The 23,547-nt window shown below is 40.3% G+C and overlaps 2 protein-coding genes across 2 annotated transcripts in view; both read right to left on the bottom strand.

Moving 5' to 3' along the window:
• unc80 (unc-80 homolog (C. elegans)) overlaps positions 1 to 14,789 on the bottom strand; it is a 66,810-nt gene extending 52,021 nt beyond the window's left edge. Inside the window, exons 1-15 of the mRNA XM_081380353.1 lie at positions 14,537 to 14,789; positions 14,100 to 14,148; positions 13,388 to 13,544; positions 12,986 to 13,281; positions 12,211 to 12,334; positions 12,000 to 12,064; positions 11,724 to 11,857; positions 10,292 to 10,559; positions 7,788 to 7,922; positions 7,151 to 7,367; positions 6,875 to 7,006; positions 6,112 to 6,380; positions 5,250 to 5,570; positions 5,028 to 5,159; positions 4,634 to 4,781 (exon numbers count right to left, since the gene is read on the bottom strand). Coding sequence (XP_081236479.1) covers positions 4,634 to 4,781; positions 5,028 to 5,159; positions 5,250 to 5,570; positions 6,112 to 6,380; positions 6,875 to 7,006; positions 7,151 to 7,367; positions 7,788 to 7,922; positions 10,292 to 10,559; positions 11,724 to 11,857; positions 12,000 to 12,064; positions 12,211 to 12,334; positions 12,986 to 13,281; positions 13,388 to 13,544; positions 14,100 to 14,148; positions 14,537 to 14,628 — 2,539 coding nt within the window. The 5' untranslated portion in view covers positions 14,629 to 14,789. The remainder of the gene's footprint in view (positions 1 to 4,633; positions 4,782 to 5,027; positions 5,160 to 5,249; positions 5,571 to 6,111; positions 6,381 to 6,874; positions 7,007 to 7,150; positions 7,368 to 7,787; positions 7,923 to 10,291; positions 10,560 to 11,723; positions 11,858 to 11,999; positions 12,065 to 12,210; positions 12,335 to 12,985; positions 13,282 to 13,387; positions 13,545 to 14,099; positions 14,149 to 14,536) is intronic.
• Positions 14,790 to 16,005: 1,216 nt separating this feature from the next.
• The window catches only part of nomo (nodal modulator), a 41,188-nt gene continuing 33,646 nt past the window's right edge, over positions 16,006 to 23,547 (bottom strand). Inside the window, exons 24-31 of the mRNA XM_081380487.1 lie at positions 21,312 to 21,439; positions 20,303 to 20,444; positions 20,107 to 20,190; positions 19,543 to 19,653; positions 19,355 to 19,462; positions 19,061 to 19,180; positions 17,018 to 17,110; positions 16,006 to 16,905 (exon numbers count right to left, since the gene is read on the bottom strand). Coding sequence (XP_081236613.1) covers positions 16,774 to 16,905; positions 17,018 to 17,110; positions 19,061 to 19,180; positions 19,355 to 19,462; positions 19,543 to 19,653; positions 20,107 to 20,190; positions 20,303 to 20,444; positions 21,312 to 21,439 — 918 coding nt within the window. The 3' untranslated portion in view covers positions 16,006 to 16,773. The remainder of the gene's footprint in view (positions 16,906 to 17,017; positions 17,111 to 19,060; positions 19,181 to 19,354; positions 19,463 to 19,542; positions 19,654 to 20,106; positions 20,191 to 20,302; positions 20,445 to 21,311; positions 21,440 to 23,547) is intronic.

The raw sequence follows: 23,547 nt of genomic DNA, 5'->3' as shown, positions 1-23,547 counted from the left end.
GGAGAGAGCGCTGCCTCCATGCACTTCGTGAATGTACGGGGTGCCAGGGACAAGCCGAAGGGCAGGACCGTGTACTGATAGGCTTGACCCTCGAAGGCGAATCTCAAAAATGGCCTGTGACGAGGGTTTATCTGAATATGAAAGTATGCGTCTTTCAGATCCATTGTTACAAACCAGTCCCCCGGGCGAATTTGCGCTAGGATGTGTTTGATAGTCAACATTTTGAACGGCCGTCTCATGAGAGCTTTGTTCAAATGTCTCAAATCTAGTATGGGTCTGAGACCGCCGTCTTTTTTCGGAATTAGAAAATAACGGCTGTAAAACCCTGAATATGTTTGCGCTGGAGGGATTAATTCTATCGCCCCTTTTGCTAACAAATTCTGTACTTCGGCGCGAAGCACGTGACCCACGCTGCTTCTCACTGAAGACTCGACTACCGCCTGAAATTTTGGGGGTCTGCGAGCGAATTGGAGCGAGTAGCCTCGCTTTATAATGTTTATGACCCAACTCGACACACTGGGGATGGCTTGCCAGGCCTGCACCCGTGTGGCTAGGGATTGAACCACTGAATGGGAGGAGTCGCCTACACTGTGGGGACTCACTACCTTTACATTGTGATTTGTGCACATATTGAGTGTTTGACTGACTGTACAAGCTTTTGCCTGTGGGGAAGTCATTCTTACAACATGGAGGGGGCCACCTAGTGTAGGGGGACCGTGAAACCATGGGTTGTGTTTGTGAAACATACTCTTTTTGTGCTTTATTTGGGTCGCCGTGAAAACGGCGTTTGTTTGTAGAGGCGCGCTCACTGCTGCGGGCCTGTTTACAGTAATAAAATCCCCAGCCGCCTGAACTAAACAGGGAGCTGCGGGAAGTATAGTGGGTCTTTTTGAGGGTGGTCCGGCTAGTGCAAGACACAAGCCCTCTCTCTTCATCCTTGTTAGGACGACTTCGGCGGAACCGGTTCACTCACCCCGCTGGGCCGCGGGCCTTGGCGCCGGGGCATCGGGTAACGCTTTGTCGGTCTCGGCTGGCGGAAGGTATCAGCCGCAGGGCGGGGCTGAGATACCTGCTTTGCCGGTCTGACTGGATGCGGCGAAGAGGCTGGCTTGGTTTTGGACGCTGAGCTAGAGTGTTTCGGCAGGAAGTGTCGCATTGCCTGGGACGCCTTCTGTGCCTCGGTGAATCTTTCCGAAAACCCCTTGACCGCCGGGCCGAAGAGGCCGGAGCTGGACACGGGGGCGTCGAGAAAACGTGTCTTGTCCGTCTCCTTGATCTCCGTTAGATTCGGCCAAAGGTGGCGCTCTAATACTACCAAGCTTGCCATGCTCTTACCTATGGCCTGTGCTGTAGCCTTCGTAACACGCAAGGCTAGGTCCGTAGCGCTCCTCAGATCGCTGAAGGCTTCCGGATCCGGGCCAGTCTCGTCCATGGACTGGAGGAGCTTGGCCTGGTAGACCTGAAGCACGGCCATGGTGTGTAGAGCCGATGCAGCCTGGCCAGAGGCGGAATACGCGTGTCCGGCGAGGGCTGATGTAGCTCTACACGGCTTGTAGGGGTGGGTAGCTCTAGCTCGCCAGCTAGCCGCCGTGTTCGGGCACAAATGAGCTGCCACAGCCTCCTTGAGGGGCGGCAAAGACTCATAGCCCTTTTCCGCTGCACCGTCCACTGATGAGAGTGTCGCGGAAACAGATGAACCCACCCGTGCTGAGTAGGGTGCTCGCCACGCCTTGGTCAGATCCTCGTGGACCTCGGGGAAAAATGGCGCTGGTTTGTGACGTGGGGCCTGTTGGCGCCCTGAGAGAAACCAGCCATCCAGCCGACTACGGGGCGGCTCCTCAGGCGAGGCCCACTCGAGGTCGAGGTCCGTGACAGCCTTTGTCAGGATCCGAAGCATTTCGGCGTCGGAGTTAGTCCTGGTCGCTGAAATGCTGCCTGATGCCTCAGAAGCTTTGGCGGGGTCGAGAGAGCCCGGCCATTCCTCCTCAGACGCAGTAATCGACAGGCTGTCGTCGTGTTCGCCCGATCCCGCGAAGAAGACAAGGCCCGCCACGTGGCGGGGGGGGGGGGGGGGGGGCGCAGGTCTCCCTCGAAGAAAACTGGAGAGGGCGTCGTCTCTGGAGAAGGCGAGGCACGCGGGGACACGGCCGGCGTGCTTTCGCTTATCTCCATGGTCTCGGGGGGCCTTTGGCTGCGGCGCTTCTTCTTCCGCGGCTTAAGTAGTGCCGGGAAGGGAAGGGCGGGTGACGCGGCATCGCCGTCTCGTAAGAGAGCTAGCCGGGTGCGCAGCACGGAGATCGGCATGCTTTCGCAGGCCTCACATCCGCCGGCGGAGAGCGCATTTTTCGCGTGGGCAGCTCCCAGGCAAGAAATGCAGCTCGCGTGTCCATCAGCCTCGTGCAGCTTGAGTCCGCACGTGGCGCAGGATGAACCAGGCATAATTTAAAAGGATATATCGTCGCCGGATAGCCACAGGTGAGACGGCGTCAGGGGGAAAACGGCTTGAAGTGCGTAGTCCGCTGAGAATGCTCGCTCAGGCTGAAGGGCTTGTTCTACGGCGAAGCTTGCAGTATTGGTCAGAGACATGCAGTTGTCGCTGAAGGAGTGAAATCTGCTATAATGGTGAATGCGGGGCTCTGATATAGACTAAGGCCACGCCCCCTTTGGGAGCTCTGACGTACAATGTTGTTCATTGGTGGCCTGTCAGAGGCGCCCGCGCCATTGGTTTAAGCAGTTGCTGCAGCACAGCCCATGAGCGAGCCACGCTCAATGTGCTAGCTGTGCAGCTGCAAATGCGTTTTAAATAAAAGCTTCAGTAAATCGAGGAAAAGGAGTTTGCCCACTGCGTATAGCTACGCAATACGAAGTGACCGTTCGAAAGGGAACTACCATAGTACGATGCATCGTTGGAGAAATCAACTAGCTAGTCACGACTGTTTCCCGAAACCGTATGTCGCAAAGTTTCGTTAAACCACGTTGGTTTATGACGTCTCGCATGTGGTGGACTAATAATTTATGTGAATTAATCTGTTTGAGATCGAATTAACGCTAGATTTTGTCACGAGCTGTCGTTCTAACCACACAACTTTGCGATGCTGTTTGCGAACGTTCGTTGGAACGATGGTTTCGGGAAACACCAAATCGTTGAACTATGCTGATAACGACGGAACTTGCGACCATAGTTGGCTAACGATGCTTTCAGGAAACGCACCCCTGTTTAGTTTTTGTTCATGGACTTTCAGTTTGTTTTTATTTGTCACGCGTTTCCTTGTTCTGATTCACGCCACTTGTCTGTCTCCATAGTTGCCATCATTATTAGTTCATTGGTTTCAGCTGTGTTCTATTAATTATCCTCGTTTGTGTTTGCTATATAAGTTGATCCCGCACAGTCACCATCTGTTTGGTCTATGTTACATTTAGTGTGTGTTGCCCTTCCTGTCTCAATATTATTTGCATTACTCTTGTTCAATTTTGTATGGAACTTTCTTCATGGATTCTTCATCTTCCCAACCACCCGTGACAGTGAGATTGCAAACCTTTCTTTAAAAAATGTTTTCCAATAAAACGTATAAAGCAACAAAAACTGTTTTCAACACTGATAATAAGAACCTTTTTTAGCGCAATTTCCCACTGGACAAATTGCGATTGTTAACTCATGATTTCTGTTCTGTGCGTCTGTCACAGACTAAATTTCTGCTGCTGTTGATTATTGCTGATGTTGTAGATTATTGCTGCTGCTGCAGAGCAAGTACGGGAACTTGCTATTGCCAATACATAAGCCGAAACGCTGCTGTATCATGGAAGAAACCATATAATATCAGATCTGTACAGGTGGAGCTAGGGAAGGTGGAAGGTTTAGACAAACACTGAAAGCACGCTGCAAACTGCTATAGTAAAATGGTAACCAGCCATTTAAATGTTGAGCAGCAAGCTCATTGGCTGCAGATATGACATGAACCAATCAGCTTGTGCCAAGTAGTAAACACTATGAATATCATCAGCTTGCGTCAAGGACCATCAGCCTGTGCCATCTAGAGTTTCATGGAAGAACTATGCATTTATTTGAATTCAAAATCTTTTGTAACATTCTAAGTATCTCCTTTACTGTCACTCCAATGGGTCCTTGCTAGAATAAAAGTACTTTTTTAAACATTAATAATAAGCATATTAAATAAGCACCAAATCAGCATATCAGAATGATTTCTGAAGGATCATGTGACGTTGAAGACTGGAGTGTCATCGCAGGAATAAAGTGCATTCTAAATTATATTCAAACAGAAAAGTTGTAGTAATATTTCACAATATTACTGTATTTTTTTAAACGACAACATAAAAAAATGTCTTGGTGAGCATAAGAGACTTCTTTCAAGAACCAAACTTTTGACGGGTAGTATTATTTCAATGTAAAATGTATAATTTTACTGCATTCATAGTTTTAAATAAAAGTTCAATACACCGTTTAATAATCAAATTGCAAATAATCAAGTTCATCTCTCTTTTAGGAAAAGACAAATACATCTCTGTTTCTGATGCATGGAAATTGGGCCCATGCTGTATATCTTATTTCAGAATAAAACATAAGCCTGGGCATGTTAAAGACATGCACTTAATAAGTGCAGCTCAGCCCTCTTACTGTCAGTGATTGGCTCCATGCAGAAGCCAAGTAGGGCGTGCAGGAAATCCACAATGTTGTTGAGCGAATCCTTGTTAACGTATTCTTTCATAGTCTGCCGGAACTGCACTTTATCCAGCTTGTACATAGTAGTCAAACAGTTCTGAGCCTAAAAAAACAGGACAGAGCATCAAGTAATTTACCTTTGTTGGAGACAGAGCTAGTTAATCATGTCTAATAATTGCTATGAACAAACGTAATATAATGCATTCTACATGTATTATAAAATGTATATCATCTGACCATATGACTTAGTCTGACAGTAAATCAACATATTGCTGTGTGACAGAGGTCAGTGCTTAATCTTCTTGAAAAATAAAGGTTAATTTGCACTGTATTGCACAGCTATATTGACCTGCATTCGAAGGCGGTCTCCAGAGAGTCCGCGATGGCCTTCACCACAGCCGTACGCGCAGCCGAGCGATTTTACGATCTTAATAAGCATGGTGAGAGCCAACCTGTGAGTGCTGAGTGAAGTGTCTTCATCCTGTTGATGATTTAAAAAAAATGCAAATCTTGCATGATGTGACAATTACACTCAGATATTCCTTTACACCAGATATATTAATAGGCTTACCTTGTTGTCCTTGTTCTTTATATCATCTCTGCTTCCTCCACGACTCTCTCCTCCCCCTCCCCCTCCTCCTCCATCACCTCCACCACCTCCATTAGGTGCTGGTCCTGTGCCTCCAGCTGCCTCCCCCTGAGCTCCACCCACACTCTGACTGGCTCCCTCCTTCGGACACTCCGCCTCTTTGTCCTCGGGTTTGGAGAATTTCTTACTCATGCTGGGAACCACACCCAGCTGCAGAAGGCAGTCGATGATGTTGAGCGCCACATCGCAAATCCGAGAGCTGATGTCATGGGTGAGTACAGAATACAGGGCCCGTAGAACAGCCTTGAAAAACACCACAACCACAGTGGTAAACAAGAAAGTTAACACTAATAATAATATGAACCATATGGTCAGATCTTTTAAACTATATCTAAAATAATCAAATTTTCCACAGAAGTTATTGGCCAATCATAACATTAGCCAGTTAAAAGTTTTAATGTTTTTGAAAGAAGTCTCTTATGCTCACCAAGGCTACATTTACTTGACAAACAAGTGATCTACAGTAGAATCAGATATATTGTGAAATATTATTAAAGCTGAAAATAACCATTTTCTATTTTAATATATTTTGAAATGCATTTTATACCTATGATGGCAAATGCTAAAAATTAATTACATTTTACTATATATTAAAGTAGAAAACTGTTATTTTACTGTATGTTTGGTCAAATAAATGCAGCCTTGGTGAGCATGAGAGACTTCCTTTAAAAACATAAAAAAAAAAAAAAAATCAATTATTCCAAACATTTTACCGGCGGTAGTGTATACGCAAATCTATCACTCTATGACAGTAAACCCCTATGCTCAAGGCTCCACTCCTTACCATGAGGTCCAGCATGCCATTCTTCAGAATAAAGTTGTTGGTGCCCTCAATGGTGTCTCGGTCCTCCAGGGATGTGTAGTTGATGCAGGAGTCTGTCAGACTTCGGGGAAGGTTGGAGCAGGCCAACGGCTCACATGGCATCTCAGGGATGGGAATGGGGTTACACAGTTTCTTTATGTGCTCCGTGAAGAAATCGGTGTATCCCACATTAAAGGAAGCCACAGTTGTGTTAAATGTAGCCATAGTGATGGTGGAGATCTGAGAACGAACTGAGAAAAAAAAGAAGACTATCAGTCCACATTACTGATTAAAGAGGCAGTCACACTACTCTTTTCGTTCCATTGACTTCCATTCTTGTGCATATGCATGCGAGAGACCAAATCGCATATGCATGCGAGAAGTTTAGTTCTAAGTTTGGTGAACTCTGACCTTTTTAAGACTTATTATTAATACTGTTAGGGTAATAGTAAGTGTGATATTAAAAACAAAATATTTGCTGTTTATGTTGTCATTTTTCTAAAGCTAAAATCAGTGATAAATATTATCTGTATAATATTTTTAATTCAAAATAATTATTTATTTGTATAGCGCTTTTCACACAAAAACTAATTTCTTTGAAATGTTCCATGGATCCCCTAATGCCACCTTGTAGCTTCAATAAAAAAAATAAACTTCTGTTGTATATTATGATTTTTAATGAATTTTATGAAATTAACTGTTATGGATTTATGAACTAATAGTGTGATAGTGCTTATTTGCTTACCACCCTCTTTGATGGTATTGTCACTGTGACTGTTAGAGTGTTCAGGCAAGTTGTGGTGGGAGTGAAAATGTTTCGCTCCAAGACTGTCCACATCTCCAGTAGTATCTGAGCTTCCACGACGTGTTAACTTCCCTGCAACACAACAAAACAGAGCAATATGACAATAGAATATTACTTTTAATTATATTATATTACAATACTAAAATGATTAAAAAAGTTTTATGAATTAATGTTTTTGATGAAAAATAATAACGAATTTCATAGGGCCCTTCATACCCATGATGGTGGAAGGCCAACCCCCGCGGTCCAGTGTGCGACGGTCATCTCCCAGTCCAGAGAAGCTTCCGAACGAAAAGGTGCTGCGTGTGGGTGAGACGTCCAGGTGATCCTCATGCATTAGGAAAGGTACACCCATCCGCCGCTGCCGTTTTTTCCCAGTATGGTGGAATGGGATAGAGCCTTTTCTCTCCCGATCCTCTCTACGGTTTTTTAACTGAAAAAGCAGTGACAGGATAAAACTGTCACGAGTGTGGCTATATCAAGGAAGCGCACGACGAATGAGTAGTCAAAATGAAAGTCTTTTGTTAATCAAAGAGAACAAACAGGAGCATTAACGTAACAACCACTTGGCACAGACATTGACATCATGGAACAAAGAACAGAATTATAAACACACGCACAGATTGTTAACGTAACAAGAAACACCTGCTTAATCAATGACCATAGAGACAAACAGCACAGGCAAACAGGAACTGAGTGCATGTTATATTAATAAGTGGTTAGAAAAATGTTTAGCTTTCAAGCAAAGGTATCCCTTCTAGAGAACTAAGATGTTTTAAAAGGGGTTTTGCTTGATCTATATACATATAGGTTTACGCTCTTAAACTATGCATAAATAAAATAATCTGCAAACCTTTTTAAATATGTTCATGCCCATCTCAGCTGATAGATCAGGGACTGCTTGTCTCCTGAGGTTAGTAATGGACACCTTGGTGAAGGTCTCAGAGCTCAAAGATCTGCTCTCCTCATTACATTTCAGAGTCATATCCTTAGAAAAATAGGAAGGAAAAATAAGGGTTAAATCATTTTGGACCAGAATGGACATACTGGGAACTATATTCTCAGAAGGTGAAGCACTGCTACTTCTGCGGAATGATTTACTCCAACTCTGAGCGAACTCTCTGCTCCTCACCACGGGGCTTCTCAGGCGCTGAGAGCAAATCACTCCGCCCAAGTAGCAGTGCTTCGCCTTCTGAGAATATAGTTCCCAGTATGTTTATGGTTAGAAGATGGCTGTGTCTCATGTGACCTTGTTATTTGTACACGCTGTGACTATACAAATCACTAAATTGTAAATAGGAAAATGTTGGCGTTATTTTGTCACTTACTGGGAGCAGTATGCTAGCTGGAGCCTTTTACCTCCAGTCTTTATGCTAAGCTAGGCTAGCGTGGGTGTGTCAGACAGAGTTACGGCATGCACGGAGATGAAAAGGGTATGTATGGACTTATCTAACTCTGGGGGATACAGTGAATAAGCTAAAGTCCCAAAAAGTCGGCGTGTTCCTTTAAAAACACTGATAATTGAAGGGGGTGGATTGGAATCCACTGCTGCTTCAGTGTATATGTAATGAGTGATTATAATCAAGGTATTAATCAATATTTTCCTTCTAAATATCAAATGAGTTGAATGACTCTGGAGATTTTACTTTGTTATAGAAGTTACCAGTGTGATTACTGAAATGTACTTTTCATGTATTCTTTAATGTCTGTATTTGATATCTGAATGCAGTAACAGTGCTTGCTTATTTTGCCCGACTTCCAGAAATTAAATATGGACTCGTTTTGTGTTTGAGAAAGGACTTCAACGTGTTAAAACATTTAGGGGTCATTAAAGCCAATAGAACACATTACCTTGATGTTTTGAGAAAACTCTCCTGTTTATAGTTAGAGCCTGGCCAAATCCAACCTTGGAAAAGCTGTGTGTCGGTGTGTGTGTTAGTCTTCTTAGTTACAGGTTAAGGAACCACTGGCATTATTGGAGAGCTGTTGTTCAGGACATGCTGGCACCCAGCAACCCAAATCTGAGAACTGGAAGGTCATGACGTGCCTAACTTCAGGGTCCGAGTGTCAGCTGTATATGTGTGGAAAATTACTATATTTATCTATTTCTTAGCCAATCAGAAACTGCAACCTGAAGCAATGACGTAGCTTAGACCTTGATGAAGGGTATAACTGCTGTCATCTTTGTAACTGTAAGCGGGGCGGCCTACGAACTCCTGTGTGAGTCTTGAAGCTGACTTCTGCTGAAGAAACTGCAAACTATCTTCAGTAAAACTTTTCTTCAATTTATTATAATTCTGACTCCGGGTCTTCTTTCAAACATCTGGTCCTTGGGTCCTAAACTGTTACCCCCTAACATAATGTAATAACACTTATAAAACTAATTGTTAGGAAGTCTCAAAAGGATGTCATACTGTACATTTCAATGCTCTTATAATTATTCTTATTTTCAATGTATTTAGACAAACTTGGATGGAATTTTAATATCATCCATTTATGTATTATCGACCATAGCATAAAACTAATAATCTGTTTATTTATATCAATATCAGCCAGAAATTTAAAGGGGTGGTATAATGCCCATTTTTACAATATGTAAAATAAGTCTCTGTTGTCCCCAGAGTGTGTATGAAGTTTCAGCTCAAAATACCCCACAGATATTTTTTACAGCATGTTAAAATTCTCCCTTTTTGAGGGTCAGTAAAAACACGTTGTGTGTCCCTTTAAATGCAAATGAGCAGCTCTGATTACCTCACACAGAAACGCACTAAAATGTCAGAAACTGTTCTGCCTTTTATGTTTAAACTGGAGTCGGACAATGATGGAGAGATTCAAGAAGAAGTGACAACATGTAGAATGCAACAGGACGTTTCTGAATGGTTAGTTGATGAATTTATGTTGCTGATATGGAGTTAACTATCTTCAAGTCATTGATTAGCATATTCTTTCATGATAATCTATAAGTCGTTTGTGTGGGAACTGTTGTAAGATGCCTACAGAGTGACATGCTATTGCATTTGTGTTACGTACTGTATTGTATATTGTATCAGCCGTTTGTTGTAGTCCTTAAAAACGATTTCTTTAAAAGCAAATATCTTCCTTTGCTTTGAACTTAACTTTGCAGATGTTGTTTATGCTCAAACAGCAACATTACACACCAACTAAAGTTAGAAAAGTGAAATCATAATCGAGCACCTCTTTAAAGGGGTGCCTGATTATGATTTCACTTTTCTAATTTTAGTTAGTATGTATTTCACACCCTGGATCTGTCCCAGTTGCACCACTGCCAATTACCATCTGAAACTGTCTCACAGTCAGCTAACTGACGTGTTAATGATTGTTTCTGTGCTGGATTACCTGTGTTTTGTGAGTATTGACCAAAGATGGGGTAGCGGCCACCATGGAGCTACTGCGGGGCCGTGGTAAGGGGGGTATCAGGGGCTCGGGGGGGCGTTCAGGCTTCTCCTGCAGTATCTGACGCAGCCGCTGCAAGTAGAATATGAGAGCCCAGTGCACACCTTCTTCTGTCCAGTGAGGCTGCATCAAGCAACGCAGCACTGCAACGTCAAAATAGGTGGCATACCTTGCCCGCTGCGATACAGAGATGCCACTTGGGACTGAGAAACTTTCGGTGAAAGAAAGACAGAGAGGTTGTTACAGAAAATGATGGTCAGAAAGAACGGAAGTTCAGACTGAGGTTGCTGAGAAGCGTTGCTTGGCAACTGCACTGCGATCACATGCACAGACTAACACTGTGACAGATGGGAGTCTGGCTGGAAATGGACGCTGTTTATCTAGCCAACATAGGATGAGTTTAAAGAAAAACTGCTTTAAGATCATTCTAGTTTTAAAAGATTATAATGGATTTTTTTACTTTTCTGCCAACACATTACAATAACGTTAAGGGCAAGATTTACTAACAGCTTGCGCCAGCACAAACCGTCTTTTGGCGTTAAAAAAACTACTGTCAGGATTTACTAAAAACACGCAGTGAAAAATTGGCGCTGAAAAGGTGTGGACAGGGTTATTTTTGCGGCTGACCTTATATGCATTTGTAGGAGTTTCCCTTTCAGGCACAAAAATTATAGAAGGAGAGTATTTAAATGAATCATGCAAGGTGATTTACTAAGGTTAGTCAATTTACTGGTATTTGCACCATTATTTACTGCCCAAAAAAGCACATCTTAAACCAGACGCTAATTTGTGCTGGGCTTGGTAGATTGCATTGATCACATGATACGGCTGCGTCTGCGTTCTGTAATTTGCATGTCGTCGGTAGATCATGCATGTCGTCGCGCTTTTTTGGAATTGAGCTCACGCAAATTTTAGTAATCTAAGTTTAGTAAATCTGGCCCATAATTTATTAATCTGTTAATCTTAATTTATAAATGTATTATTTTTTATTATTTATAATATATTAATATGCATATTTCTAAATGTATTATTGGTAATTAATGTTCGTTCATACTTAAGTTAATTGTCAATTTATAGAATTAAATATGTGAAAACTGTATTTGTATATGTAAAAAGTAACATAAAGAAGAATAATTGCTGTAAAAGTCTTTTTTTTTCATTATTATTTCATGATAGCTAATGTATTAACTAATTGATTAACAATAACCCAGGGATTAACCCAGAACATTTAACCGTATTGTAACATTTTTGTTCAGTGTAGAGGAATACCACCCAGAAATTAGATTGTTTTCTATACTGCCGTTTTTTCCACTATATTTCAACATAGAATGATATGGTCCTGCTATATGTACCACCTGTGTGTACAAACACTCACTTCTTCTGTTGTGAAAATCCTCTCTCAAAGGCCTGCTGTGAAGACCCTCCCTTCTCCACAGAGTTGCCACGACGACAGCCCGGTCCTGTCACCGAAGGGGAGGAGGAGTCAGGCAGGGCTGATTCACATACCACCTGAAAGCCGAGACAGAAGAGGAAATCACATGACCCCAGCAGAACAATAATGTTAATGTATTACGAGAGGAAATTAATTTAAGCCTGGACTGAATGAGCCACAAGGGGCTGTGCGGCTGCAAATCACAGTCTGAATACTCACTGCAGGGCATGGGTTACTGGTATCATGAGGACTACACTGGTTATTCACTGGAGAATTCCTCTTTGCTGTGGAAAATATAAGAGAGAGAGAAAGCAGATGTTTGAAACATAAACGATTGGCACACATAAAGAACAATGACACTGGTAAAATGGGTAAAAAATGACATTGATGTTGAGGACAGAGGTGAAAGGTGAATTTACAGAAATCGGACCTGTAACAATATTACGCATGGGTTTGACAAGGGCATAAAAAGCAGGAACATCAGGTTGACGGTGCTCCCACATTGGCTGCCAAATAACAAGCCCACCAGCCAGTCGAAAGGTGAGGTCCGACTCCTGCCAAATCCAAAAATATCAACAATGTTAGCAGTTTAAACTAATTAAAAAAAAAAAAAAAGGAATATGCACATTCAAAAAATGATGATGTATTTTGAACTGATAAAGTAGGGCTCAACAATGAGGATTTCAATTTTTTACTTGCTTTGTACTACAAATTTTTATCCGCCCCGCCACAAAAGAATGATCTATTTCTATGATCTATGATTCTATTTTTGCTAGAATTATTTTTATTTTTCAGTAATTTAACTTTGCTTTTTCACTCACTAAAATATTTGTATTATTGTATTATTATTATTTCATTCAAATTATTTAATAATTAAAATAATAATTAAAATATTTAGATTTTTAAAAAAAAAAACTAAGATGGAAATTATACAGCTGTAATGTAACATAAACAAACTTCTGCTAACCTTATCTACAGTATGTAAGCCATCTAGGTAACATTATCTAATGACAAATCAAAAGATTCTACAACAATAATAAATCAAAAATCATAGAAAACCAAGACACTATAATTAATGGTATCAACTATCAATGATTCCAAAATTTACAGTGGCAACGTGGCACTTGCACAAAAAGGCAAGTGACTCAGCAGGCCATCCTTATTGTTGAGCCCTGTCGAAAAATCGAAACAATAAAGGTTCCAACCTTGATCCGGTTAATGAGGGGCGCAAAGAGAAACACAAAGAGCTCCACAGTGGCCATGTTTTTGTGGTAGAGTTTGGCACGGGCATACTCATTCTCTTCAGTGGTGCTGCCATTGCGGTCTGTGAGACCCTGGTTCCCTACAGGCTGAAGGTAGGCACTACTGCCGCCACTGCTGCCCCCAGACCAGCCGTGTCCCAGGCCAGGCTCCTGGTGACACTCCTGCGCCGCTTCCAGAAGCATCCAATGTAGAGTGTGAAGGAGTTTTGTTTCAGCTACCCCGAGTTTATCCTGGTGTCCTGGTGAAGAGAGATTGTGGACATGCTAAGCTATAAAATGAACCACAAAATGATTTCACCCAAACACACGTAATCTAGCAACCGTAAACCGTAAAAGTGTTCCTACCCAGCTTGTTGCGGTTCGAAAGAAGGATGGCAGTGCAGTGAAGAACATGAGGTAGAGCAGCCTGAACCAGCTCCCAGCGAGAGATGCTCTGGATGGCTTCAGTGAGGGCTGGGGAGAGCCCATGGAGTTTGTTCTCCACCAGCACCCGCTCAAATGACTAGCCAGGATTAAAAGCGTGAGACATAATCCCCAAAAGCACTTATTAAATGATTACTTATTCTTGTTACAATATTATTTGTACACAAGGAAGAGAACAGAATAAACCAGCCTGACTGTCAGTTATCTGGCGTAATAATGATAATAATACTAATTTATTATTATTTATTTATTACAAAACTACATGCAGATTTGCTTTATTTCTTACAGGTAAAACTCTGCGTCTGTCAATAAAACGAAATATTCACAATTAATTCCATGATTTCCAGTCTTGCATCGTCTTTAGAAAGCAGAAAAAAAAACAAAAAACAATGCACAGTTCAGTAGTTTTGTATTTATTATTTTTATTAACCCCAATTTTAAAAACCCGTTAGGGAACTTTATTAATTATTATTAGTATTCACAACCTTCCAGGTACATCTTAATATTTACGTTTAAACTTATGGATGTAGCCTACATGAACCTCGGATTTAGGCTTATGGTATTGTTTTCCGAGATAGAGGACAGATTATTCACAGCACAGGTGACAGTGTTCACTTATGATTATTACACTCACCACACAGGAGGCTTCATACTGCTTCCCTAACTTCGGCCGTAAAAACGCGCTGAAACAGATACATATTTCATTTAGTTACGTTACATGTCTGTAATAAAACTGCATAAAATAACAGTCGAGCTGACAAGGACAATCAGATGATTTGAACTGAAACTGAATTATGACGAACTCTGGGTAAAGCACTGACAGCAGCATTGCTCTATGAAGGTTACATATTCGATTGAATATTCCGCAAATTTTGTTTAGGGGGTTATAATAAGACACACAAGGTGCGGCGGTGTATGAAAAGATGACGCACGAGACACCAGCGCAACAGAAATCAATTCAGAAACCGGTATGAGAGATGCATACGAATGAGAAAGGCTCTGCGGGAGCCATATACAAGAGAAACAGACAACAAGAAAAAACACCTGTTATGCCACGACTAAATCACTGACCTGGTCTGTCTCCATAGGAAGGTTTGGATCGGAAACGGGATTCCCCGGCAGTTTTCCTGGTCACTGTCATCCAAGCTCTTTCTTTTCACCATTTTTTTGACCTGCTGGATTCAAGGGTGCAGACGTTCTGCTCAGAGATGGATTTGATTCACGGCATCACAGTGATATTTTACATCGGATCGTAAAATGGCTGCAGGTGTTGACTTGTGTCGACACCACCCCGCGGAGCAGCGCTGAAATCCACTTGTCAATTAGGGGACACACACTGACCACCGGTTTGAAGATTCGGCTTGAAATACGTAATCAATGAGAAGGAGCGATGGACCCCCTCTGGGTCTTAAAAGCTCGAGTTTCGCGCATAATTCAGGGGATAAAAATTAATACTGCTTGTTATATATTTGCTATTACACAAACTGGCAATTCCGCCAAAATGTTACAGTTAAAGAAATAATATATGGGAACTCCTTGTAAGAATCTTTCAGAAACCCTTTATTTTACATTGTTACATAGTTACTGTAACTATAAACTATGCATAGCAATTACATGCAATTAACCCTAAACCAAACTCTCATCCTAACCCTAACCTAATACGCTGGATGTAGTTACTTGGTAGGCCTACTTGTTGGCTATAATCACTGTAATCCAAATTACTTTTAATTTCGGTTTCTCTATTTCTTTGGTGGGTAACAGCACAGTTTTAATGTTGTAATAATAACTTCTGTAATTGACAAAAACTATGCTTCCCATACTCGATTTACGCCACAAAAGTGTAATAAAGAGCACAGAGGACATGTTTATTACATTTGTAATTACACTTCACAAATGTAAGGTAAAATGTGATCCTTCATGTAACAAAAATGAATCTCTCCGCGACAGGGCTTATGGCTGCCACAGTTAGTAGGCTACAACACGTTTCACAAATTGCAGTTGATGAGAGTAAACCAATAAAATGTAGCCTATGTCACCTCAGTTCTCCTTAATAACATGTCAGACAAACACACGAGCTAGTAGCTATTCAGACTCTGAAGAGCATCAATAAATGTGATATATTCACTTTCATCAACCTGATTTCAAAAACATATGGATATGTTAAACATAGGTATTAATTATATCCTGTTTTCCCACACACACATCTTGACCATGTCACTAAATCTTCTCTCAACACATTTATAGAATTAACTTATTAATTCTGATTTTCCATCTGAACTTCCAATTGAGTGAAATAATTCTATCAAAATGTATAGTCTCTATGGCAATAACAAAACCTTCAAATAAACATACAAATATAATTCCTAAAATAATATAGTGTAATTCAGATGTATCTCTTTGACTGATTTGTTTTGTCTGCCAATATTTACAACATTGCCAAAATGCATACATTTGCATATAACATTTGATCAAGTTTTTTACATAAATTACACCAATCCCCCCCCCGCCCCCACCCACACACAATAAGCACAATATATAGTCAAGTAGATTCCAAAACACTTTATTAATTTGGTTCTCTCTATAACCAGACACATTATCACATTATTTACTGTTTAATGAAGTGGAATGAATATGTACTAAATCCATCAAATGGCAGGGAATTGATTTTTTTTTTTTATCTTTAGGATATGTCTTGTTGCATTTAAACAAATGAAGGAAACCAAAAAATCGTATAAAATAAATTATTTTGTGAAAACAATATCAATGTTTATTAAACAAATCATCTATATTTTAAAATGTAAAGGTGTTTACAAATTCTAGTAAGGTTATTATAAAAAAAACTGAACTGATTTTTTTATGGGAGTGTGGGATTAATAAACTAGTCATTCAGGACACTACCGGAATCATCAAACAAATCAATTCCTTGGGTTCTTAGTATACTAGTGAAAAAAAAAAAAAAACACACACACACACACACACACATTTGTAGTCTTTTAAATCAGCCGTCCTCCCTGAGCAATCTCACAAACATACAAAATCTCAGAGCCACATTCACATGTGCTAGGGACTGTAAATTATAGGGATCTGTGTGACCAGGATACCACAGGCAAATAATCTTAAATCATCTGAGATTCAGCAAAACAAAATTAAAGATGTCCAAAAAACTTTGGTGACTCCAAATGAGGTTGTTTTTATGAAAGCATTTTATGATCAGACCAACATGGTCTCATGTGTTGTCTGACACTGGATGCCTGTGAGATCTGAAAGCAGCGATTGACTTTGCCTTCATATTAGCTCATACTGGGGTTTCATGTACGTCTTGTCTTTGGCCTCTTTGACTGTCGCTTGGCTTCATCCATAGGGATTCCATCCCCGCTCGTCTGAGCGAGTCCTAGAACACCCTGGATCTGATTGAACAGCTGCAGAAGAAGTGGGATCACCTTGGAAAGACAAAATAGCATTATATACATAATGTCCTAAGAACTGCAGCTAATTGTAAATGACAAGAGTCTCTAAGTAGCTTTCAACCATCCTGAAAAAAAAAAAGCATACCCGCTCATGATTATACACAGCAAGTAACAGCAGCAATGTCAGAGGAAGGGCGATGAAAGATCCTTGGGAAACATCTTGATCTGGCATTTTCCTCTGTTGAAAGCCAAAAAAGTGTAAACAAATTAGGACTGAATGATACATCAGATATAAATATATATACAGTTGTGGTCAGAATTAATGGCACCCCTGGTAAATATGATCAAAAATGGCTGTAAAAAGATAAATAAATGTTTATCCTTTTGACCTTTCATTAAAAAAAAATAGCAAAAATCAAACCTAAATGTTTTTCTCCAAAACACATTGGCCACAATTATTGGCTCCCCTAGAATTTTTTTAAAATATCTCCATATTCTCATAAATATTTACCTTTTTTTTAGCACACAAAGGTGATGATAGTCTAGCTATGACTTATTGCTTCACAGGAGTTGAAATATGAGGAAACACAAAGGCCAAATTCCCTTAATCATCCATCACAATGAGTAAAACCAAAGACTACAGTTCTGATGTGCATCAAAAGATTGTTGAGCTTCACAAAATAGAAAGTGGCTGTAAGAAAATAGCTAAAGAATTGAAAATCCCCATTTTGACCATCAAGGCAATAATTAAGAAGTTCCAATGAACCAAAGAGGTTACGAATCTGTCTGGAAGAGAACGTGTGTCTATATTGTCTTAATGCAAGGTGAGGAGGAAAGTTTGAGTGGCCAAAGACTCTCCAAAGGATTACAGATGGAGAATTGCAGAGATTACTTGAGTCTTTGGGAACAGAAAGCCTAAAAAAAAATGTTCAAACAACCCCTACAATTAAGAAAAGGTTTCAAGAAAAATCCTCCTTGCTTCTCCAAAAAGAAACTCCGGATATTCCGTTGTCAGAAACGACAAACAAAAAAAGGGCTATTTGGCAGCAAACCCACCAGATGTGTTTGGTGCAAACAGGGATTAAAAAAAAATTACCCAATGTGTACTATTAAATATATTGCTAAATCTTTAATGTTGTGGGCCAGGATGTTGTTTTTTTGCAGGAGGTCCCGGACATCTTGTTCAGACACATGACATCATGGATTCTAGCAAATACCAACAGATACAAAAAATCTAAACCAGACCACTTCTGCTAGAAATGTTATAATGGGCCGTAGTTGGTTCTTCCATCAGGACAATGATCCAAAACAAACATCAAAATCAACACAAAAATGGGTAACTGAGCACAAAATGAAGCTTCTGCCATGACCGTCCCAGTCCCCTAAAAAAAGTCCCCAATAGAAAAATGAGTGGGCTGAACTGAAGAGAAGCAGCACCAACATGCACTTGTGAATCTGAAGGATCTGGAGAGATTTTGTATGGAGGAATGGTCTCTGATCTCTTGTCAGGACTCAGAGCTGTTATCTTGGCAAAAGGAGGTTGCAAAAAGTATTTAGAGGGAGCCAATAATTGTGGCCAATGTGTTTTGGAGAAAATCATTTTTCTCGATTTCCCCCCCACTTTCAATTATTTTACTTCAATGAAAGGTTTATATATATATATATATATATATATATACACACACATATATACATATACATACTCCTGGTGTAACGATCATCATCGATACAATCATTATTTGAAGTGTCAAGTTATTTTCAAAAGGTGATTTATTCGCTCTTATTTTGATTGCTACCTTTGACATCAGTGTTTATATTTGAACTATAGACTTATCTTATTACTGCTGTGATAATATGAATATTTGTAACAGAAATAATGAATCTGTGTGGTTGAAAAGACAATAAAGCTGTTTACCTATACTATACATGACAACTGCTCTCTCTGGCTCAGCGTCAACGCAGATTTGAATGTTCCAGTGTGATTTTGTCAAAGGTTTAATAGACAGGCAAATTGTTGTCATTTAGAAATCGAGATCGCGATCTTTTATCGATTAATCCTGCAGCTCTACCAAATGGCAAATTAACTAATTGTAGATGAACAATCTATTCACACAAATCTAATTATTCGGCATGTTTTCATCACCGAACAGAAAATAATTATGTATGTTTTGTGCGAAAAGGTTCTTACCTTAGGATTAAAGGTTAGTGTTACATGTTTGTGGTAACCAGAGGACGTGAAAGAGACCTGTGGGAGTTTGATGTCATACTGGGATTGAGAAAGTGATGTTTGCAGCATCAATACATAGCTCTGCAAGAGGACAATAAAATAAAATTAATAAATGAAAATGACCACCAATTTTTAAGCAGGTGGAAAGTACTGGCAGAACAATATGAATGTTGTGAAACAGATTCTAAAAAATAGGAGTAGTTCAGATGAAAAGACTCATTGTAAATGGAATAGAGGTGATAAGTAATGATCTACCTCTCCATCACGTGGTAGGGGGGCGAAGTGGAAGAACAGGGACTGGCCTAGAGACACAGTCTGGAAGGGATTGTCAATGTCAAGACTGTCACTTTTGTAGAGCTTCACCTTTAGAGAGGGAGGAACAACAATGACTTCAAGATTTCATCAGATATGAGAAAAAGGAGATTTAGAGTTACTGCACCTACCCAGAGAGTGGGAAGATGATCAGGGGAAGTGATGACATTGCCACTCAGATCAAACTGGTTGATCTGTCTAAAGGCGATTATGTTTATTCCTTCAATATCAGTGTTGCCAACCTAAAAGTAAAAAAAAAAAAAAATAAATGAATGAAAACTTCATATCCACTTTTTCCTAACGAGCCAACAGACGTCAGTTTGACTGAAAGAGCTGAATAACGTAACGATTGGTATTTTGATGTGACATGGTATAAGAAGAATATCTATGGCAAGTCTGGAGAGCAGACCATACATGCGCAGTATATGTTGTCCTTTTTCATACTGTTACAGATTTGTCTAAATGTGGAATGTGTCTAAAGCAGGTAAATACAATATTTATTGTCTGTCAAAACGGATATCACAAAAAAAAAAACCGCACAATTTTGATTAATGCAATGTACAATACAGACATATATTACAACAGTGATATTTAACACATCCATATTATTGCTGTGGAAATAATCAATCAATTCATGGATAAAATGTGCAAAAAAACCCCCAAAAAACATAAGGTCAATAAATTCCATTGCTCACCTCAATGGTTTTGTGTGGTGGCAATGCTCTCTCTATGTGATCATTTCCTTCTTCTCTCAGCTGAATATTGTAGTTACACCCAGGCTGACAATGAACAAAGAAAAGGCAAGCTTTGTTTAGAATATTAAAACGTAGTTTTTGTGAATATTTGTCAGTCGTATTGTTTATCTGAAGAGTTACTCAAGTAAAGTCTCACCCGCAAGCCTCTGAGTCTAAAGCGTCCCTCTTCATCAGTAACCGTGTCCTCACTGTACATGCCACACTCTCCCTGCCCCACTGCTTCCACGGAAACACCCTGCTCCGCATCGCCACCTATTGACTGCACTGTTCCATAGCAGCTAAGATACATGTCAAAATGTACAAGTGGAAAATTTACTTCACAATGGAATGAGCATGTTTCGAAAATTACATTTAGAAACAGGAAAAAGATGGAGTGCGGCAATGTCTCCAAGATGCTTGAAGAAACCTGACTGCAAAGCTACCTGAAAAACTATGCGCAAGTGTATCAAGGACAAAAGCAGTTTTAAACGCAAAAGGTGGTCACACCCAATATTGATTTGATTTTGTTAACAGAAGTTATTTGATGAATAAAATCTATTTATGACAGTATTTTTGAAAGCATCCTCACTTTATAGCATTTTTACACAAGTGCCTACAACTTTTCACAGTATTGTATCTTTGCAGGAAGGTTTCTTCAAGCGTCTTGGAGACATCATTGCTGAAGTTCTTCTGGATTTAGTCTCAGTTCTTTCTGTTTTTTTTTTTTTCATGTAATCACAGATAGACTTTATGATGGTGAGAAAAGATCTCTGTGTGTAGCATACCGGCTGTTGTCACACTCATTATCAACAAATATCTCACTGGATTATTACAAATAATGACAAAAGGAATGTTTGGAAATGTAAACTTAAAACAATTTTTCCCCTAGTGAAATACTAATGTGCACAGTTACACGCACAAAATGTGACTTTTGCACAGTACTGTATGCGCATATAAATATAAATATATAAATATATAAATATATATATATATATTTTTTTTTTTTATATGCGCACATATACACACACACACACACACACACACACACACACACACACACACACACACACACACACACACACACACACACACATATATATATGCTGCTTTGTACTAAGCATTTTTCCTACCAGTGCATACTGTAACACTGAACTGTAACTGCTGACCTGTATGCAGTTTTGAAGCCAGTGATAGGAATATGGAGGACCTGTCCTTCCTCTACTGTGATCATTTGTGCTGAGGGCTCAAAGCGGAACTCCTTCATCATGGGCTTGAAATAGTACTGGCCAGGACTCTGAGATGGAGGGAGGAGAGATTAAGAAAATCTAGGTATTTCATTTTAACAATATTTTTTGTGGAACTCAATAATATATATATATATATATATATTTTTTTTTTTTTTTTTTTTTACATACATTAAAAGTCAATGTTGTTTTCAACTCCACTGACTTTCATTGTATGGACAAAAACTGTTACAACATAAAAAAAAAAAACCTCCTTTTGTGTTCTACAGAATAAAGGCATACAGATTTGGAACGACATAATTACGCCTAGTTCAGTTGAACTGTGTACTGCAAATACATACGAGTATCAGATGTTATGATAAAACTGACGACATTATTAACAGTCTTCATAATTGCTTTGGAAGCTGAAGCTTGCGATTACCATTACATTTCCGACACAACGCTTGAGGTGTTCGGCCAATCACAATGCTCTGGGTCAGCTGGTCAATCAGAGCACACTACGCTTTTCGGAAGGAGGGGCTTTGTAGAAATTGACACGTTTTAGAAAGACTGGGCATGGAGGAGCTACAATAATGTACAGTATGTGAAAAATTATGTATTTTTTGAACATTAAAGTCCCACTCCGATCATATTTCGAGCTATTTTTAAACATTCTCAGTGGTCTTTAAATGATGATTATGCCGTTTTTATCCAAAATCACAAAACCTGTGCTGTTTTCTGGGACTTCGCTTCAGCAGAGCGGCAATAGCTCATTAGCAATTCGCCTCTGTGTTGTGGGCGGAGCCGGTGGCACGGAGACGACCCTCCCCCTCCTCTCCTCTGTACGTTCAAGACTTGAGCTTCCGAGAAAACGGAGGAGAAGCCGATCATCGCCGTTGCTGGGTTTCCTATCATTATCGTATTAATTGCAGTTTAACCATCACAGAGTGAAAATTTATCATTTGCATGTGTTTTTAAGTCCTGCCAGTTTAACAGGGCACGCTTGACAGGGCATATAAGAACGAGGAGAGAGAGAGAGAGAGCCCCGGCCGCGCGCGCGCACTCACTATTAATAATAATAAATATTAATGTGACCAAAACGGTTATACAAATGCTGTCATTATAAAAGGTTTCTAGTGTCAATGTATTGCTTGTTTATTCTGTTTACTTATCATGGTGTGGCACTTCTCTTTTCCCATGATCGAACATAGAATGCTGCTACATCAGAGCGGCCAAAGCGTCAACAAGCTTCCTCGTACTTTTTGACAAGCGTACTTGACAGGGCGGCCAGAGCTTCTTTGCCGCTCAAGTCGGCGGCGGTGTGAACTGTCCGTAGTTTTGCAACCCGCTACCGCACATAGGTGTTGATCCGCCATTGTCTTCTCTACTCCTCGGAACCTGAGCGGGCGGGGGCGGAGGGGAGTATGAGCTTGTGGCCCCACCCAGTGGAGTTACTACGTCACAACTCCAGTCTTTTCTAGCTGGCATTTTAGCGCCTGCTACTGATTCACAGCCATTTGAATGCAGAAATACTCAGAAATACAACTTTGAGCTTATTTTTCTCAAGATATGTCCTCTAACATCAGAAAAATGCTACAAGAACATGTTAACACCTAGAAAAACATGATTTTCATCGGAGTGGGTCTTTAAAGCATGTTAACATATTCTATTACATCCAGTACACAAAATAATGAACTTTGAAAATAGCATCATATGACCCCTTTAATGACAGACTACAGCAGGTATATTAGGCTTCTGTCACTTTAAGAGCTAATGCACGGATCCAATATACTGTTACACACGTGTTTAGGCACGTATCCGAAGCCCATTTGCTTATCCGCATTTGGCTCTGACTCGGAGCACGCACACAGAAAGCCGCCTGGGGAACAGTGTCTCTTTTGCAGCTTAATGCGCTTTTAATAACACGGTTTAATATAAAACCCATCCTGCAGTTTAGCAACAGTAGACTGCATTTTACAACACTCACGTATTTGGCTGATTTAGATGATAAGCTTGGGTTTTTAGGGAGGAACGAAAGCACACCACTGTGAATGAAAGGAAGGTGCGCTGGATGGAATGTGGCAGTGGCACAATAATAATTTTACCTTGATTATCTTGTTTTTATAATTGTTCGGAAGCCAAATTCAAAAATCAATTATGATTAATCGCACAGCCCCAG

The sequence above is a fragment of the Scardinius erythrophthalmus genome (assembly GCF_964197995.2).
Source record: "Scardinius erythrophthalmus genome assembly, chromosome: 12".
NCBI lineage: Eukaryota > Metazoa > Chordata > Actinopteri > Cypriniformes > Leuciscidae > Scardinius > Scardinius erythrophthalmus.
Note: the sequence above shows the minus strand (reverse complement) of the source record. Positions and strands in the feature narration are given on the sequence as shown.